The sequence below is a fragment of the Acomys russatus genome, chromosome 14 (genome assembly GCF_903995435.1).
Source record: "Acomys russatus chromosome 14, mAcoRus1.1, whole genome shotgun sequence".
Taxonomy (NCBI): Eukaryota; Metazoa; Chordata; class Mammalia; order Rodentia; family Muridae; genus Acomys; species Acomys russatus.
This window is the reverse complement of record NC_067150.1, coordinates 34,244,960-34,264,991: the sequence shown is the minus strand read 5'-3', so window position 1 is coordinate 34,264,991 and position 20,032 is coordinate 34,244,960. Positions and strand designations below refer to the sequence as shown.

The window sequence follows — 20,032 nt, the reverse complement described above, 5'->3', positions numbered from 1 at the left end:
TCATTGATGTAGGCTCACCCAGCCCACAGTGGGTGGCACCATTCCTTAGCCAGGAGATCCTGGACAGTATTTAAAAAAAAAAAAAAAAAAAAAAAAGGAAATCTAGCTAGCTGAGAGCAGGCGCATAAGCAAGCACATGTGCCTTTCCTTCTTCCTGCTTCTGACTACGGACCTGCTTCTCCTTTCTGCCTTAGCTTCCCCTCAGTGATGGACTGTAATTGGAAGTCAAACAAACCTCTTCCTCCCCCAAGTTACTCGTTGCCAATGTATTTTGTCACAGCAACAGAAACGAAGCTAGACCACAGCTATGCCTTTCAGTGAATGCCTATTTGTACCTGGTGTCTGGTCAGAAGTACAAGGGCCAGTTTGATGTAGTCCAGTGGGGTGTATCTCAACAAGGTCTTAGTCAGGTAATGTAAGGTGGAGGAACTCAGAGAAGGGAGCATTTTGTGCTTCTTGGGGAGGTTAGAGGAAGGCTTATAGACATGGCTTCTCTATAAGGTGGGCTGGAGAGGAGAATCAGAGAGAAACTGTGGGCAGAGTGAGCTATGGCAGGTGCGGTAGCCAAAGCAAGGAGTGTGGTGCAAAGAGCCAGCGCCATCATGGAAGGTTCTGTTGCTTGGTAACCCTTCTGCAGTGCATATGGCTTTTTTCTATCACTCAGATGGAACCAGCAGCCAGAAGGTGTATCTTGGTTGCCTGATAGTGAACTGTGTATGACCCTAGCCTCACCTCTGGGGAGAGGCTAGATCTCTAAAACCCTCTCAGTTATTTTTGTTCATTTCTTGTTTTTTGAGACAGTGTTCCTCTGTGTAGCCCTGACTATCCTGGACTTGTTTTGTAGACCAGGCTGGCCTCGAACTCACAAAGATCCGCCTCTCTCTGCCTTCCAAGTGCTAGACTAAAGGCATGCGCATGCACCACCAAGCCTGGCTGACCTCTCAGTTCTTAAATGCAGTTGACTTCATGAATTTGATGACTACACCATGTGTGTCTGGATGAGTATTACTGGCCAGCCCATTTCACTATAAATCAAGAGAGTCTCCTTCACTTGCTGGAAGGTCTTCCAGGGTCCTCATCTGGCTTGCTTGTCACCCACTCCCTCCCTGTTCCTTCAGCTGACCAGAGCCCCTGGGTTGGGAAACACTTTCTTCATCTTTTCCACTCCGTTGCCCAGACATTCCTGTTCTGTGTTCCTCAGAGCCCTTCAGATCCAACTCAACCAGAGGTGACTGACGGCACTGGGTTTCTTCAGTCACAGTGACTAACGAGTCCAGTCATTGTGACGTTAAGTAAGCAACTGGCGAGCAAGCGTGACTTGCCTCCATTCCCAGAGAGAGTCGAGAGAGGAGGCGTTCTCACCGGTGGCTCACATCTGTCTAGATTAGCGTTAACTGAGCGCCCACTGCACTGTGTGTTAGATGGCTATAGCAAATGAATAGTCTTGATCTGGAGAGGGAGAGGAAGCCAGGTGGATGATTGTGAACCAGCAGAGAGAGAGAAAGACAAACAGCACAGGGTGATGTGGGGCTGTCAGAGAAGCCTCTGGGTTGTCTGGTGCGATGCCTGTGGAGACACCACCTCAATGCGTCTTAAAGAACCAACAGGAGTGAGCCAGGTGGAAGAGAGGAAGGAGAGAATCACATTCTGGGTGGAGGATGCCTGCAGCTTATGTCTTGCCTATCCCCAGACAACTTTTCATTGTGAACAAAGTTGTAAGAGTCTAGGAAATTGTACAGTTACGAAGAAGGTATTTGGGAGTGGGAAGGACCTTTCCAAGCCTTCGTACTCTTTCACAAGGATAGCCTGGCCTGTGTGAGGCAGGAGAACAGGAAAAGCTGGAGTCCCCCAGGGACCTAAGTCAGCACCTTGCACTTGGTGGTAGTTTGTCACAAATGTCTGTCCCGGGCCACTTGTCACAACCACAGGCCCAAAGATTATCAACTGGACAACAGTTAAACAACGCTCCTCATCCAAAGAGATGAGTACCACTGTCCTGAGAAGAGATCAACATCTTGAGCAGCTCCAGGGCACCAGCAGGGGTGGTGAGGTGGCGGTGGCCTTTGACTGGCGAAGCTGGTGCAGCCCTGCTTCCTTCAAGGCAAGGTGTCGGCTGCTTAGACATGTCTGACAGGAACAACCCTGGCCCAGGAGTCTGCCCTTGTCCCTGATCATGATAGCTTCTAACTTGGACCGACGAAGAAGAAGGAGCAACACTACTAAGGAGCTGTGACAGCCTTGGGAGCAGAAGAGGCCAGCGGGTACATGTGCTGACCTGGCTCTACAATGCCACAGTGCTTTGGGTTTTCCCCATCTGAAATCCTGCCCAGAGGAACCAGAGCTACGCCTGCATGCTTTTCATATTGCTAGTTTTCTCTACGGCTACGGCCTCCTCAGAACTTCTAGACTTTGTTGTGTAGAACTGGATGCAGGCCCCGGGTTGGGCTGGGGGTGAATGAAGGAACTGTTTCACCTGTTTCCCAGGAATGTAGCTGCTCGCAGGTCTTTCCCAGGTGCAGAGATAAAGACCTCAGAGAAGGGACCCTTCCCTTGATGAGTGCAGATAGCCAGTTGGCCCAAGCTGCGTGGGAGGGAGGCTAAGAACTGTTGTGCTTGAGATAGTCTGCTTGGTCCTTCCGCCTGTTTTCTACCCGTGGCTGAAAACGTATTGTGAGGGTGGGGGAAGGTCCATGAATGTCCAGAAGGCAGTTGAAGCATAAGGTGAATTACCCCAAATAAAAAGCAGCGCCAGGCCGAAGTCTACCAAAAAAAAAAAAAAAATCATTGAAAATGGCTGTGAACCAATTATGCCTTCATCTTTCTCAGAGCTGTAAGGAGGATCCTGCCCTGGGGCCTCATAGTGGCAACACACTCAAGTATCACTGTGCCATCTTGGTTACCAAGATGAGGCAGGGGTGTCTCCAGGAGTTAAGAGGTTCCTATCCAGGTGGGGTAGGGATATGAGAGAACAGATGAGGGATGCCTCAGGTAGCAACTGGAAAAGCCTTCTGTAAGGTGCTGTGGCTCTGGGTGAAGGCCTAGTGGCACGCTGTGGTGCTTCAGAGGAGGCAATTACCAGACAAACACCTTTGTTGATGTTTGACAAACAGGGTGAGAGCAAAGATCAGTCCCCTGGGGGTTCCCAGATCCGAGTTAGAGACACTTGTGTTCCATCCTTTTAATGAAAGTTGGAACTCATGCCTTGCCTTTGCTTTCAACTCGGGCACACACTTTCGAGTTTCTCCTGAGCCTAAGTGGGCTTGTTACTCAGTGCATCAGGCTGCTCGTAGGAAATAAATCAAATTGAAATAAGAACCAGGCTCTGGGGATGCCCCTGGCTCAGTATCTCTGGAAACATAATGGAAATGTCCCCTCTGACTGCCCAGGCCATCTGTCTGATGGGGCTGAGGGAGAGAGGGGGACAGTTTAGAGTCCTGTCACCGAGTTCTTCAACAGTCAGAAGTCCCATTAGTTCGGGGAGAGACAGCCCACCTCCTCGACTGTCTGTTGAACTAGCAATTTCCAGATGTGTACCCTCGAGGACGTGCATCAACAAAAATCTATCCATTTCACAAGCTGGAGCAGTAGCAATGCTCGTCTCTGGTTCTGGGTGTTGAAGTGTGCTACACGCCCCTCCCTCCAAGTTCCTGACCTTTGTATGTAAAGTGGTGAACGTAGGTATGAGTGTCGACGCCAGGGGATAGTCCTTTGATGTTGTTCTCCAGGCGTCATCCACCTTGTATTCTGGGATGATCACCCTGGCCTGAGGCCTCATCAAGTAGGCTCTGCTGGCTGGATATCATACTCCAGGGCTCCACCTACCTCCCCTTTCCCAGCTATGGGACTATGGCCTTGTCAATGCCTGGGGTTTTTGTGTAGGTCCTAGGGATCGAACTCGGGTCTTCATGCTGGCATGGCAAGCACTTGACTGACTGAAGTATCTTCCTAGGCCCTGCATTCTACTGCAAAGTAAAGCTGTGGTTCTCTAAAGTGGGAAAGTGTGGCTCAGGGAAGGCTGAAGCTTGTCTAAGTTTTCCAGGCCACATGGTATGTGTGAGAATTTGCCCTTTCTCTCCTAGCCAGCCTCTTGCCTTGGTCGCTCCATTTATGGCATCGGTGCATTGTATTGGTTTTCTATTACTGCACCACGTATTACCACGAAGGTAGCAGCCTGTGTCAGTTGTTGGTTTGGCTTAGAATAATGGGGCTCTTCTCAGGCTAAAATCGAGGTATTTTCACATGTAGCCCAGGACACACTTTTCAACTCATTCCTGTCACTGGTGGAATTCACTTTATTGAGGCTAGAGGGCTGACATCTGCATTTCTTTCTGACTCTTGGCTTGGTGAGCACTGGGCATCTGGAGCAGGTCCCCAGCCTTTGTCCAGGACAAGCTTCATCTCATCAGCAGACTTTCCTTTCTGCCCCGCAACCAACAACTCTGATTTTTAAAGCACTTGTGGTGGGTTGGATAACGTTTTACCATATGGTATAAACTAGTCACAGTAAAACTCACTGTAGTTCTAGCTGTAGAGATGATGTGAGTGTGTGTGTGTGTGTGTGTGTGTGTGTGTGTGTGTGTGTGTGTGTGTGTGTGTGCACTCCTGTGAGTGCAGGGAGGTAGGGAATCCAAAGTGTCACATAGAATAATTCTATAGTGCTCACTGACTGTGTAACTTAACTGATCCCCATTACTTACTGCAAGTGAGGCCTAGACGAGGCAAGAGGTAGCCAAGGAACCAGGAAGAGTCACTGGAGAGAGTTGTGGCAGGAAATCAGGCCATTCCTGTGGAGCAGGTAGCACCTGGCTCTGGGCAGAGCACATCCCTGGACCTCAGACGATGATTTGTAAATGGAGTGCTGGCAGGGTGGGGGGACTGAGAGTAGAGTAAAGGGAGAAATTGAGGCCTTCTGAGACTTCTGCAACTTCTAGAGGTGCTTTCTACCCTGAGGAACTCAGGTCCTGCTGAGAGGAGTGTTTAGGATTAATGGCTGTTTGGGCAGGCCAAGGAGAATGGGATGAAAACACACCATGGCAAATCATATTATTATTATTCCATTCTAAGTGCTATTGTATTACAAGCACCATTAAGAGTAGCGAGTGCTGTTATTATTAAGCAATCCAGCTTCTCTATCCTCTCTACTCACTGTCAAAGGCAACCACAGCTCAATTAATCACCATCGGAGGCATTCTGTGGTGCTGGCAGCTTGCATGCACAGCCCAGGGGTAACAGGACTCCCGTCATACTATCAGAAACTTCACCTTGTGACACTTGGGTTTTTATCTTGGTCACTAGTGAAAGTCTTCCTAAACCACCTTATTGCTCTTAAAGACCATCTGGGGGCTCCCCATTGCCCTAGAGTAAAGCCCAAACCCCTGACCACTGTCACTCCTGCCGCAGTTTACAAACTTGACCCATGGCTTCCTCCTGCCCTCCTCCCCATCCCTCCCCCACCTCTGGGCCATCTGCTGTGTATGCTCTGCCTGCTATTGAAACCCGTCTGAGGTCCTCAGGGCCTGGAACACAGCACAGCCAGTAAGCCGCCCACTGCTCATGCAACCTGTGGGGCAAGCAGAGCCAGTAAAGAGCCAGAAACAACTGATCGACACTGTCACTCATCTTCGCAGACAGCTGCGCCCATGGTGAGAGTGTCTTAGGTGTGTGTCTGTATACTTGAAAGTAGAGCACTGGGACCTGGGGAAGGAGATACTGACCCTCTGCTGTGAAGATAAGAGGTCACACTAACGGTCCTGAGTGCAGGGGACCTCGGATACAAAGACTGACAAATGAAGCAAACTCGCATGAAAACAGTAACTCTCCTTAGCCCATGGGCGGGAACACAAAGTGGCCACCATTTTTCATGTCAGTTTCACTCACTGAGGCTTAAGCTGTACAGCTGACATCATAGTTAACAACTACATGTTTAGCACCCAAAGACAGATCAGTCTTCTCAACACAAAACCGAGACAGCCCCAGCTGCAGCAGAGGAGGAAGGAGAGTGTTCCGCCTGGCCTCTGTTTTCCTCTTTGTAGGAGCAAATGATGGATGTCTTTGTAAAGGTGTAGCCCCCCGAGGGTGTGTTTCCAGAAGAACACTAATTCATTTAATGAATGGACCTTGAACACTTGCTGAGCACAAGCATGGGATGCTGGGCTGGGGACAGAGCAATGAGCAAGACAGAATATACTCTGCCTGAGAAGTCCTATTTGCGACCTCACACTGAGAAAACAAAGCGGAAAGGGGACAAGGTTCCTGGGAAGAATAGATATGCATGCTCAGGTCATGGGAGTAAGTGAATAGGAAACATGCAGGGAGAAGAATCCAGGAGAGCTGGGAGCTGGGAGGTTTGGAGCCAAATCTTCCATTAAATAGGACTTACTGACAGGTATGAATTAGCCTCCCAGCTGCCACTGTCTTCAAAGACCTATTACACAAAAAGCAATCTTCCAGCCCACAGAGAGCGCAGGCTTTGATGCAGATAAATAGACTGGCAGGTACCACAGTTGGGTGGCCTCTGGAGGGAGGGAAGGAAGGAGGGAAAGAAGAAGAGAGAGGATGCCAAGGTTCCCAAGAGACTCCAAATGTCTGCTATCTGTAGGGCCTTACTAAGAAAGGCTAAGGCGGGATTTGTGAGACAAAGGTCAGGGGCTTGGCTTCTGCCATTGTGTCAGGCCCTGAAGAGAAGTTAATACACGTGGCTATAAAGAAGAGCATTGGAAAGTATCAAGGCCCTGACTACCCATGTGAAGTGGCAGGTGTCCCCCTGTGAAATCTATTCAGTCACCAGCGCTGACTTCTTTCAATGAGTGACACACCCAAGTGGATATACTGAGTGGATGTAGTGTAAATGTGTGTGCTTCAAGCAGCAACCAGGCTTGGGGGTGGTAGCGTTTCACAGACTTATGTGATAAAAAGCTCTGATAAGACAGTAGAGGTACTGTGATAACACACTTGAGTAGCCTTGTTGCAAACTGCATATGATGGAGGAGGTCAAGGTGGGGACTGTGAAAAAGGTAGGCATGAATCATGGGAAGACTTGGGTGTCTGTGTCTTATGTGCAACAGGGGCAGGCCATGGCGTGGAAAGTTTACAATCAAATTTATATTCCACAAACATCCGTCCAGCAATAGTGTGGCAAAGGAAGCTGGTGAGTTACAAGAGCAGCAGAAAGGTGGGCACAAGCTGGTGAGGACCAGAAATAAAATAGGGGTGGTTAGGGGCAGAGAGCAGAGGGCAGAGGCAAGAAGTGGAAATAAATGAAAATGGTCTCAAGTAGAAGCCAATGAATGCATCCAGGCTTGTAGAGGGGAGATGTGGCCGGTGAGAGAAAGAAGGAAGTGGAGGGTGACTTCCGAATGCTAGCTTGCAAGATTGGTGAGTAATAATGGTGACATTCACAGATAGGGCAGCAAGGGAGAGGAGCCCAGTGGGGTGGGAAGACACAGAGTTCAAGTTGAGGGGTGACGTGATCTCGGAGTGCTTTCCATAGTTCCCGCTTTGTAATAACAGGTTAGGAAATTGGAGTTTTTGGTGTTCTCGGGACTCCTGGGGTGACAGCATCTTAAGTTGTCAGTCATTAACAACCTGAGCGAGGAGGCGTGTGTGACTGCACATGCTGGTGGCCTTACCCAGTGCAGAGCATGCAGTAGGAATGAAATAGGTTCTGGTCTTGTACGCAGCAGGGTTTCTGTCCTCTCCTGACTTTTGGGGACAACATTTACCTCCGGACACTTGGTTTCTTCTTTCTCTAAATGGCAATGTGTAGAAATCCCACCCAGTGTTAGTGCGGTGGGGAGAACCCAAAGTGCCACAGGAAGGTAGCCTGTCAGCCATGTAGAGCCAGCCACACCAGTGGAAGCAGGTATGAGCATACTCAAGAATAAATGATTAGGAAATTTCTGTGGTTGAGGTGACATAAGGCTGCAGCCTCCTCCCCGAGGCTGGTTAGGGGCCAAGGCTGAACGTGGAAGTGTGGGGACCGAAGGCTGAGGTTTGTGCAAGCAGCTGAAAATCCTATTGAGCAGGGGGTTGAGTTTGACAAGACTGGTAAGAAATATGTTCTGAAAGGGAGGGACCATAAGGACAGTCATAACCCAGCTGGGTCCGGGTAGTTAAACTGGAAGGATCCCAAAGGGTATAGTGGTACTGAGAGAATTCACGTCATAGGTTGCCTGAGCCCTTGGCAAGAAGAGATATGCACCAGCTGAAGAGCTGGCTCAGCAGAGAGATGAAGGCCCTTGTCACCAAGCCTGACGTGAGCTTGATCCCTGGAGCCCACACGATACAAAAAGTGAGCTCCTGCAGGTTGTCCTCCGACCTCCACACACGCACTGTGACATGTGTGTGCCAATACACACACACACACACACACACACACACACACGCACACACAAAATAAAATAAAATAAATAAATAAATAAATAAATAAATAAATAAATAAATGTAAAAAGAAGTAAAGAAAGGAGCTGGGTGTGGTAGTGCACATCTTTAATTCCACTACTCAGGTGGCAGAAGCAGGTGATTCTCTATAAGTCTACATAGTGAATTCTAGGATTTCCAGAGCTACAAAGTAGATTTGTGGCTCAATAAAATAAAAGTTAGAAGACTCAGTAAGGTTCAAGGGTCAACAGGAGCCTGCTGCCTTATGAAAAATCAGAAGAGGCCACCTTTGCAGTAAGCAGACGCTGTAGGCTTCATGGAAGCTCCCTAGCCACACCGTCTTCCTTATTGTCACTTCATGACACTTGAAAGCACATGACAAATGTGCTCATAATCCAAGGAGCCTGTATCCTATTCCAAGAATACACACCGTTTTCCTGTACACTGCCTTCCCTGAACCTCACAACAGCTCTCTGAACTATCACATCTGTGGTTTTAGAATGAGGAAACATACCTAGTTAAAAGTGGCAGGACGGGATCAAAAAAAAAAAAAAAAGAAGAAGAAGACAGAAGAATTAAAAATATAATGGTTTCTGAAGTTTTGGGTTTTGGAGAGGAAAATCAAGGATCCATTAGCCATGGGGAACATAAGGTTTTAAGGTTCCTGCTCCAGATCCATGCCTGCTCTGCTGTGCAAACATTGTGGTCATTGTTCGTGAAGCCAGAGTGGCAGTGTGTATTTGTGTGTGTGTGTGCGTGTGTGTGTGTATGTGTGTGTGTGTGTGTGTGTGTGTGTGTGTGTGTATGTGTATCTATATATGGGGGCCAGAAGTCAACTTCAGGAACCTTCCACCCTGTCTTTAAGATGGGTCCTCTCATTAGTGTGGAGCTTGCTGACTTGGCTTAAAGGCATCTGGGGCCAGTGGACCCCAGGATCTACCAGTCTTTGCTCTACCCCACACCCTCAATGCTGGGATTTTATAAGTGTATACCTGGCTTTTTTAAAAAATGTAAGCTCTGGACATTGAACTCAAGTCCTTATGCTGTGTGACAAGCACTTTACTGACTGAGCCATCTCTATAGCCCCCCACCTCCCCAAGAGGTAATTTTTATTTTTAACAGTTTCCTTGAGCTGCCAGGAATAAAGAAGAGAACAAACCAGCCCTAAGCAGCAGGAGCCCACAGGCCAGCAGGCTACATGGTGGCCAAAAAAAAAAAAAAAAATGGCCTCTGAACAGTGCACCAGTGAAGGATCCGCTGCTGTGTGCACAGGCTGAGAGACCACCTTCGGCCAGGCTGACCCTGCATAGGTTTCTGGAAGTCTCCCTGCCCAAACTGTCTTCCTATTGCCTGTAATGGCCAGAAGCCAGCTGTGTTCATAACGCTAACCCTGAAGCAGCCTGTTCTATACCAGCCACACCTGTCTCCAGTGCGCTGATGTCCATTCCTAATTCCTCGTCCCCTTCTGCATCGCTAGTGTTTCTCTTACTGCAATGGGCTCCTCATGCTGAACAGAGGATGAAGAACAGCCACATCCCTGTGTTCCATTCAGAGTGCTCAATCTGGAGTTAAGACAAAGCCCTAGGCCCCTTTGTAAGAAAACTCCTTCTCACAAAGAAACCCAGCCATTGCTTACTTCATTGTCCCTTCCTCACTCAGACCATTTGGTTTATAGTTGTCACCTGTGTGTGCTGAGATTAGCTTTGACTCAGTTTCCTTCGTTATTTTGTAGCATGGTCCCAATGGAATCATAGCACTTCTGACTTTATGATGAGTACATCACATACCAACACAGAGTTTAAGGTCAGAAGAACCTGGGTTTGAACTCATGACTCCCTTTCCCCAGCCATGTGGCCTTGAAAAAGCCACCTTGATACTCAGGGTCTCGGCTCCGAAGCCATGAAAGGTCAAGATTAACTCCCACACCACGAGGCTTGCTGTAAGGATAAGCAGAGAGCACAGGTGACACCTGCTTAGTTCCGGCTGGTGCACAGTTGGTGGCCAATAGATTGTAGCAGTTAGCCCTATAACTGTTGCTTTGTTGACATTATTCAGGGTTGGAAAAGTCCAGAACTTCAACCCCAGCCTTCCTATTTGGAAACGCATGGGCCTCACCAAGCAATTAACACCTTATGACGTGTCGGCTGAGCCTTTTTCATTTGACAAGGAGCTAAGAACAGTTTCCAACAGAAGGACGTGGAAGAGAAGTGGGTGTGGAGAAGCCTGCAGGCCAGATATTTCCTTTGCAGTGGGGCCCAGATGTGCTCACAGTAGCCCAAGACAGGGGAGAAGAAGGCTGCTGGGGCCCTCTTTATTAAAAGCCACAGCACAGAGATTCACTGCACTCAGAGACAATAGGACTCATATGTCTGGGAGTTGCTGTGTGTTGGGCCCTCTCCTACAAGGTGGATGCTGTTTCTATTATAGGTAAAGGAATCGACACTGCAGAGACCTACCATGGACTACCTGGCTAGGATCTGTGTAAATGAGCATTAAACCCCAAACCTGTCCATTCTTTCTATCACGTTTTTGTTTCCCAGTGACATTGTCACGTTGCACGAATTCAGTAGACCCTATTTGTACTGTCTTCAGGAAGAAATAGAGTTCTATAGTATAGTGGCTTTGTCTCCCAATATCAGCTGCATGATCTGCATTAAACAAGCTGCCCCCACAAAAGGGAGATGATGAAGGTCCAACACTAGTGGGGTTGGGAAGGAAGGGATAAATTTCAGAGAGAATTTGGGAGACAGATTTCACAGAATCAGCAATGAACTGGGCATAGAGTTTTAAAAAGAGGGAACTGAGGCCACATCTTCAGACTCTGCCTTGGGTACCAGAGACCCGGATGTATATATGGCCTAGGAATGTGAAGGAGAAAGGCTGCTTGGGCTGGGAGATGGTCTCTACTTGGTTCTTTGCTTTCCTCCTTGAAGTCAGACACAGGCAGAATCAGTCATCTTAATTGCATTTGACAAAACTTGCCTTGTTTGAGGGTTGACTAGTGGACTTGGCTGGTTAGAGCAGGCACAAGGGCCTCAGAAAGCACACACCTTCCCCTCCCTCTTGCCTTATACAGAAGCTTCCCACAAGCACAGATTTGTTTCCCACCTACTGTCCTGAACCCCTGGCACCCAAGCTGTGTGTTTCTTGATATTTGGACCCTGGATGGAATGAGGTACGTGGCTAGCAAATCTTTTCTCATTTGAAAAACAGCCTAGAATGGCTTCTTGCAGAGAGAGGAGGGGGAGGAGGAAGACCGAGCAGTGGTAACCTCATTTTCCTGGCCTCTCTCTTCTCTCTTCTTCCTTGAACATCGTCCCTTGACCCTGTCCCTGACTCAGTGCCCTACCCACAGCCTGCCTTTACTTCCTGGACTAGGTGAATGAATAGGCCAGGGAGTCCTGTGGATTGACCAGTCCACAAACAGATGCCTATGTGTAAACCTGGGAAATGTCACAGCTTCTAGAGAAACAGGAAGCTCAGTTGAGCTCTACCACCTATAGTGACCATTCCACACAGCCCTCACCCATGGGGCATTCTTTCGTGCCGTAGAAACATCCCCTGTGTTCATGCATGGCTCTGACCTCACCTTCAACTCTAGTTATTTTGATTTTACATACCATAACATACATACATATATATATATATATATATATATATATAGAGAGAGAGAGAGAGAGAGAGAGAGACAGAGAGAGACAGAGAGAGACAGAGAGAGAGAGAGAGAGAGACAGAGAGAGAGACAGAGAGAGAGACAGACAGAGAGAGAGAGACAGAGAGAGAGAGACAGAGAGAGAGACAGAGAGAGAGAGAGAGAGACAGAGAGAGACAGAGAGACAGGGAGACAGAGAGACAGAGAGACAGGGAGACAGAGAGACAGAGAGACAGAGAGACAGGGAGACAGAGAGACAGGGAGACAGGGAGACAGAGAGACAGAGAGACAGAGAGAGAAGTGTGCAGTCATGGGCTAGCACAACCTGTGCTCGTATTCTTATACCTTCTATGAGTATAAGATTGTGCTTAAAGACAGAGACAGCTACAGTGAGGACTATAAAGTATTGAGATCCCTTCGATCAACAGTCCTTCCACCAACATTAGCCAATCAGATTCTAGGAAGCAGGCATTCCTCTAGATGCAGTGAGTGAGGCTCACAGTGAGGGTTGTTTGTTTTTCCTCTTTGGGGACATACATCCCTTTAGAGAGGATCCACGTTGTGCAAAGGGCTATCACACAGCTATGCACATGAGGAGGCATTGGAGATTGCATCTTGGTCTCTATTTCCTGACCTGGTCTTACCATTGGCCATTTGCCCTTATGGAGATTCAAATACCCTAGTTCTGTTTGCCACCCCCCACGAAAACCTATTTCCTCCAGGGACCACTCCTAGTCGTCTATCATGTTATGAACATGACATTCAGGCAGGCTGGGCGGAAGGTAGAGGAGGCAGGAAGGTTACAGGAAGCCGAATGGGCCACGTGTGCGATCACAGTTAAAGCTGGAGATGGGAAACAAAAATCAGACAAACCTTCCAAGCCTGAACGTTGTTAATTTCATGGAATATCTGTCTTGGCCCAGCATCTCCTCCACGTGGCTTGGGCTTTATAATGTTTCTCTGAATGTGTTTAAGGCAGTACTCAAATTGTGTTCTGTGAGGCACGGAGTTGAAGGGGGAAAGATACGTTCCGTAGTCAATGTGTTTGAAAATTTTGAGATTAAACAAAATTAAGCCAGCCGCTTCACGGCAGGACTTCATTCAACCTTCATTGTGCAGGTCTGTGCTGTGAATCTTAAAGAGTCAGAAGAAATAAGTGACTGTTCTTACATTATCTGAGCACGGAACCTTGTCTTAGTGAAATTGCTGTCCACCTCTCCTGGGAAGCTAGTATGCATAGGAACAGACTTCTTCAGGAAATACTGTCTTAAAGGTTTTCATCGTATGCAAATTGGGAACTGTCTCCAGTTCACTGAACTCTCAGAAAGTTTGCTTCATAAGCAGTGAGAGATTTCAAGTTTACACACACACACACATTCCTAATAGTCCAGATGCTGGCAGAGTAAAATCCTGGAGTGTCCTGGGAAATTGTAGTAAAAGGACCTGCCACCTCTCTCTGGTCCTTCTGCAAGCTCTCCCATGAGCCGTCATAAACAGCACGAATCACCAAGGAAGGCCCTGAAATCGTTTTATCCTAAGAGGCTTTGAAACTAAGAAATAGAATGTAGTCAAGGGATAAGAAGGCAGGAATTGAAAGGCAGAAAGACAGACCAGTTCACATCTGGGGAGACTGTCTCAGTGTCTGCAATTAACCCTTTCAGTCATTCTTACTCAGCCGGGATCACACTGACTGAAGGAAGAGCTGCTTTCTCCCTCAGGCTTCCAGGTGGAACTAAGGATCGAGAGGGCCAGATGCTGCTTAGACCTCACGGGAATGTTTCTGTAGCTGTTATCCTCCGAGTACTTCACATTTGCAGACAGCGATGCTGAGCCTTGCCTTATGCCTGGCTCATTTCTTCTTTTCTACATGTATTTATTTAATGGGGGGGGGATGGGTGGGTAGGTGAGTGTGCACCATGCTATATGCATGCCTCAGTGTTTGTACAGAGCGATCAGAGAACAACCTGGTTGTAGAAGGGTCTCCTACTACAATGTGAGTCCAGGGGACCAAACTCTGACCCTTGGGCTTTGTTTGTGGCAAGCTTCTTTTACCCACTGGGCCATCTCTCTGACACTTTGTTTCTTGGAACAACATAGCAGAGTTCTTTTTTATTTTTATTGAATATAGATTCTTTGCTCATACAGTATATCCTGACCACAGTTTCCCCACCCCCCACTCCTTCCAGCTCTCCCTCACATTTTCCTTTTCCCCCAGATACATACCTGCTCTGTTTCCTCTTCAAAAAAAGAGCAGGCCTCCAAGAGATGACAGCCAAACAGAACAAAACTAGACAAGACGAAAGCCCTCATATAGAGCCTGGCCAAGGCAACTCAACAGGAGGAAAATTGTCCCAAGAGTAGGGAAAAGAGTCAGAGATACGCCTGTTCCTACTGTTAGGCCTCCTACAAAAGCACCGAGCTAACAGCCATAGCATATATGCAGAGGACCTGGTGCAGACCCATTCAGGGCCCATGTTACTGCATCATTATCTGTGAGCCCGTGTAAGCCCTGCTTGCTTGATTTAATGGGCCAAGTTCTCATCGATGGTTTCTAATAGCAACCCTCCTACTTTACAAAGTCTGGCTACAAAGGCCAGAAAAGTTAAAGACCTTTCTCAAGGTCATATATCCAGTATGGTGAGGAAGGTGGATTTGTCCCAGAAACATGTTGTCCACTCTGTACTCACTAGTGCCCTTGTGAATATGGACGCCCAAGATATCAGGGCCTTCATCTCTCAGGCTGTCCATGTGGATGGCACAAAGGTAGGGTGGTGCATCTGCCCACATTGATAAAGAAGCCAGCATGAGAGGATATTTCTAGTCTTCACCATCCATAGCCAGCAAAGCCCCTTGGTTTCCCAACAACAGCCTGGCTCTGTGCCTCAGTCACCTCATCCTTGCCAAATACATTTCTTCTCATTAGCCATCTGCCCCCCTCATGCCTCCTGCTAGCCCACGGTGGCTGGGCAGATGCTCTGTTAGAAAGACAGGACATAATACCAGCTTATGAATCAATGCATTTTCTGGCACGACTGTGATCCCCTAATGAGAAAGTGGCAGAGTCCAAAATACACTTTGTCCTCATCCAAGTCCACTCTGTTGGGACTGGTGGCTCCAAAGGAGGCTTTGTAACTCCAGTGTGCAAACCAAAGCTGAAGAGGCTACAAACTGGGCAGGTGAGCTGAGGCCTGCAGCCTGAGGTCCTGGTAGTGGCTGTAGGTGAGGGAGTTCCAGGGGGCTGAGAGACAAAGTCATCAGAAAAGGAGGCCACCTAAAGAAAAGCAGCATTTCCACCTGGCCAGGAAGTAAGCCTAAGGCATCCTCCATCTGTCACACCATGCTGAGTGACTGATAGGTCATTTCTAGTGCCTGTAAATACTGCGTGCCCACGGACCAGGGAGCTGTGCATAAGGCGCTTAGAGTGAACATGCGATGGATATAGCTCCAGTCTGAGAAGGTGGCCTGACCCATTATCTGAAGGCACTTTTGCAGGAATGTACCAGTGAGCTTAAATAAGCCACATGTTGTTGTTGTTTACATGGTTTGCTTGTGTTTGGGCCAAAGGAAGTCTGGGATAAAGATTGGGTGATGGATATAGAGACCACATGTCTTAGTTACTATGCATGTTCTTGGGATAAAATTCCAGACCAAATCAAACTAAAAGAGAGTTCGTTTTGGCTCATGGTTGAAAGTAACAGCCCATCATAAGTGGAAAGTGAGGAGTAGAGGCATGAGCGTGAGGGGGCTGGTCACATCGCACCCATAATCAGGATGCTGAGAGCAATGAATGCTTGTGCTCAGCTATCTTTTGCCTTTTTATGCATGCCAGAGCCAACTACTTGTAGTGAGTGGCTTCCTGCACCAATTAACCTAATGGAGACAGTCTTACCAGGCATGGCCAGAGACTGATATGATCTAAGTAATCCCCTACAGATGCACCCAGAGACTTACTTCTTAGGTGATTCGACACCCTGTCAAGTTGACAACCGTCATTAACCGTCACAGCATGGATGCCTGGATGAACACCCTTGAACTTGTAGAAGTCACAGCCTCAGATGCTCCAGTTCTCTGACTACAGCAGCCCCTGCTCCCACACCCATAGCTGTCTGAAATAATAATGCATTTGGCTCCTTGCTGTCTGTCTCTTCAACTCCCGTAAGGCCCTTGAGGACAGCAAGGACATCCCCTATGCATGTCCTCTCTGCCTAGAACAGTGTCTGGCACGTAAGAAATGATTGCATATGTATGAAATGGATGAAGCCATAATGATTATGAAGATACAACTTTGCCTGTACACCTTCAGGTTGATGTTTTTAGAAAGCAAACTTGACTGCTTTCTCTCTGCTAGCTGCCTCCCTAGTCTGGGATGCACCCCAGCCTTCAGGCTCTTGAGCTCTGACCCCATTGGACCCCTGCACCCTCCCCGGGCTTCATGTATCATGTGTGTTCATTCATTGCTTCTGGAACTTTGGTGTTCCTGAGATGTGGGAACCTAGTGATTATTTCCCCCACCCCCACCTCACCCTTCCTGGACTCAGCTCCAGGCTACAGATTTAGGTAGTCTGATGGTAGTGGCCCATTTTAAGGAAGTTCTCTGGAGTAGTTTTGATGGTAGGACCATACATCAGGGAGGAGCTCATGCCTTCATCAAAGTGCTGTGGGCAGCACAGTGAATGGCCACATCTTTCCTCCCCTCAGAGCCTGTGCATGATGGTTTCTGCAGGGAGACCTTTGTCTATCCACATCCCCTGTAGCAGAAAATGCCTGGCATCCTTCCTGACATTGTCCTGACATCTCCAGAGGCGACATGCCGAGAATGTGGTCTTCCCTCCACCAGGCACACATATTCCATGTTTCTCTCTTGTATCTACCCTGCTTGGGGGTAACCTACTAAGTTGTCTTTGCTCCCTGAACCCAGCACTGCAGATCCCAGGAGAACCACTCTTAGTTATTCTATATGCTGAGCATACAGTGGAGCGCCTCATGTATCCCAAGCTGGCTCACAGCCCCAGGTGTGCCCCGTCGTGTTCTTCCCTCCTTTCCTCCATCCTAACTGTGTTCTCTCTTTCTCATTGGCCCGTCTTACCAGGAGTTCTCCCTCCAGAGAATGGACAGCCTTGTGGACGATAGAGTCAACATCTTAGGATTTTCCATTTTCAACCAGTCCCATGCCTTCTTCCAAGAGTTCTCCCAGAGCCTCAATCAATCCTGGCAGGAGAACTGTGACCACGTGCCCTTCACCGGCCCTGCGGTAAGTGTCCCCTTAGGTGCCCGTGGGCCCTAACACTCTCTGTGGTCTATCACATACTTCATAGAATGAGACAGATCCAAAGCCATTGGTCTCCAAGAGGCACCATGGCAGGGGAGATCAGCCGCTCTGCATCTGGGAGAATGACACAGACAAAACTGCAATGGGGAGGTCAGCAGAAATCAGAGAAGACTGAATCCCAATGATTTGGTCCACCAAGGGCCGCATGGCCAGCAGTGATTCTATCTGAGTGTCTTGCCTGGTGACTCTGTGGTCATCTTAGTTTGTATCAGTGGACTCTGTGAGACTTGAAGCACATAGTTCTCAGAGCATCCCTGTCACTGAGCCGGTTAAGACTTGCCATCTGTGCTTTATGTACAAGACCTGATGGGGAGCAGGTTCCAGTTCCCCTGGTAGAGTAGGAGCATATTCTGTCTTACTCTTATGGTCTGAAGATGCCCTTCTGCCACATGGAAGCCACCCCTACAGCAGGTGTTCCCATGTGTCACCTTCCTAGCCAGCTTCAGGCACCCCAGCAATGTTGGAAGGGATCTGGGTAGCAGCAGACAGTGTTCTGCTGGAGTGCAAGCAAGCTGAGCCTCAGACTCAGGTCAGTTTCCCTGTGACATCACAGGTCCCCTTCCAGCCCCTTTGGCTTTCTTGCTGGCATGAAGGATGCCTGCTCTTCCTTAGGTTTACTGTAGCATATCCTATAATGCTACCTACCTTGGCCTTTTTCCTTCTTCATGTACCCTAGTAACTGTTTAAAGATGCGTATCTCTTTCTGACAATGAGAAAACAGGCCCAGACAATGAGAAAACAGGGTAACAGGTGTATGTGTGTATGGGGGGGGGGGGAGTGTCTCCATGGTCCTTCTTTTAACACAGCCAGCCTGGATCCTACATCTGCTTCCTCCCCTGTAGGGAACTTTGCAGCCATCTTCTCTCTTCAATGGCCCCTGAGAAAAAGGGAAGGTGTTAAAAACACTGTCACCTCAAGAGCCTGGAAGGGAAGCTGGCAGCAACAATAACTGCGCATCCCTCTAAGCCTCCTCGTACCTGCAGCTTACCTAGACAGGGGCTGCCTCTTCCTGCCTCTCTTGGGGGCCAAGAAACTCTCACCACAAACAGCCCAGATCCTCCAGGCAGCGAGCCAGGAGGTGAGGGAGTAGGTTCTGGGAATCCACAGCTCAGGCTCTCTCCTGTGCTGACTTACGGAAATGCTTGCTGCACGGGGCCCCTACCTCCATGGGATGTCTCCTCCCTCCCTCTTCTCAGATGGCTCTTTTCTCTGTCTTTTCTTCCATTCTCTCTCTAATCTCCCCTTTCCCTTCTCCCTCATTTAACCCCTTTCCTGTTATTCTCTCTTGCCTATACAGCACCCCGACACTCTTGACTCCCCTCTTTCCTTCTTTACGCTTCTGTGAGAGGCTGCCTGCTTCCCTGCCTCTCCATAATCCCAGGTGAGGCTTCTCCAATGGGGAGTCTAGTTTGTAGGGTTCCAGCTAAAGCTATCTAGGAGAAAGTTCAGTATAGCCTACCCTGGCCAAGAAGCTTCCAGCTTGCCAGTGGTACACCACAGATGCGCTTCCTGCCTGAGACAAAGCCAGCGCCGAGGGAGTGTTGGGGAAGGGACACACACGCCCACTGGTTTCATATGCCATTCCCATTAATCATGCTGCAAAGAACAAAAATCGTGGGAAATCATTAAAATTACAGATGGCTAGATTAAGTAATTAGAATTTAGGCTAAAGCAGATGTTTGTAATTAAGTGTTTATTTCATTGAATAAAATCCAGATTGTGAGAACTAGTCCATGAGATCTTAATGGTCCCTGCCCTGGTACTATTTGGGCGGGGGGGGGGGGGTGCAGAGTTTGAGCTTTTAGAGTTCATCAACAAATGGGCATCAAGGAGGATCCTGGGAATGCAGTCTTTGCTGCTTTGGGGATGATGGGAACTGCAGGTGTGTGTCTAGACTGTATTCTTATTTTCATTTCAGGGAGGGAAGGGAACCCAGCCACAGCTCCCTGAGTCAAAATTGATTCATCTTAATTTATACAGTCTTTCATTCCCTGAAACAATTTGCAAAACAGCTCAAAAGAAAATAACAATGAAGAACCAAATGAAAATATAAAAACAAGAGAATAGAGGGTTGTTTGCCAAACAGCCTATGGTGCCAAGAAAGAAGAGCAGATTTTAAATGAGGACGGAGCCAGTTGGGGGATTTAATATTTAGAAGAGACAGGGGCAGCATAAGCAGAGACAAAACCAAGAGGCAGGCACGCACCCACACAGATGGGCAGCGGGGGCCTTGGAAAGTTGAAGGGGTCAACCATGGGAGGAAAAAGAAATGGAAAGAAAGGAGAAATATCTTATTTATTTTTCCTCTTCCTAAGTGGACCCAGAAGTAGAGGCAGGGACAAAGCCTTTTGTGACATAAGCCACTTTTCACTGATTGTGGCCCAGATGCTTTCCAGAACAGAAATAGTAGCAGAGGGAGAAGGCAACTAGGAGAGTGAAGAGATGGCTTGGAATGGAGGGCTAGACCACAAGGGCACTGATGGGCAGGCAGGGATGGAGGTATTACTCCCTGGCAGCTGGGACCTGGAAAAGAGATTTTTTTTAAAGATAAGAAAAGAGTTTGGTGACTGGGGCAGACTAGTTGGAGGAGCAGGGGTGGAAAGTAAGTTCTCGGGAGGGAGAAAGATGAGATGAGTATCCTAGGCAGATGGCCAGGAGCCTATAGAAGAGGG

The 20,032-nt window shown here is 48.2% G+C and overlaps 1 protein-coding gene across 5 annotated transcripts in view; it reads left to right on the top strand.

Annotated features, from left to right (window-relative positions):
* Window positions 1-20,032, top strand: part of Grik4 (glutamate ionotropic receptor kainate type subunit 4) — a 428,100-nt gene that overhangs the window by 302,595 nt on the left and 105,473 nt on the right. For all 5 annotated transcript variants that reach the window (XM_051156249.1, XM_051156245.1, XM_051156246.1 and 2 more), the window contains one exon: window positions 17,121-17,282. In XM_051156249.1, the coding sequence (XP_051012206.1) occupies window positions 17,121-17,282 (162 nt within the window). The remainder of the gene's footprint in view (window positions 1-17,120; window positions 17,283-20,032) is intronic.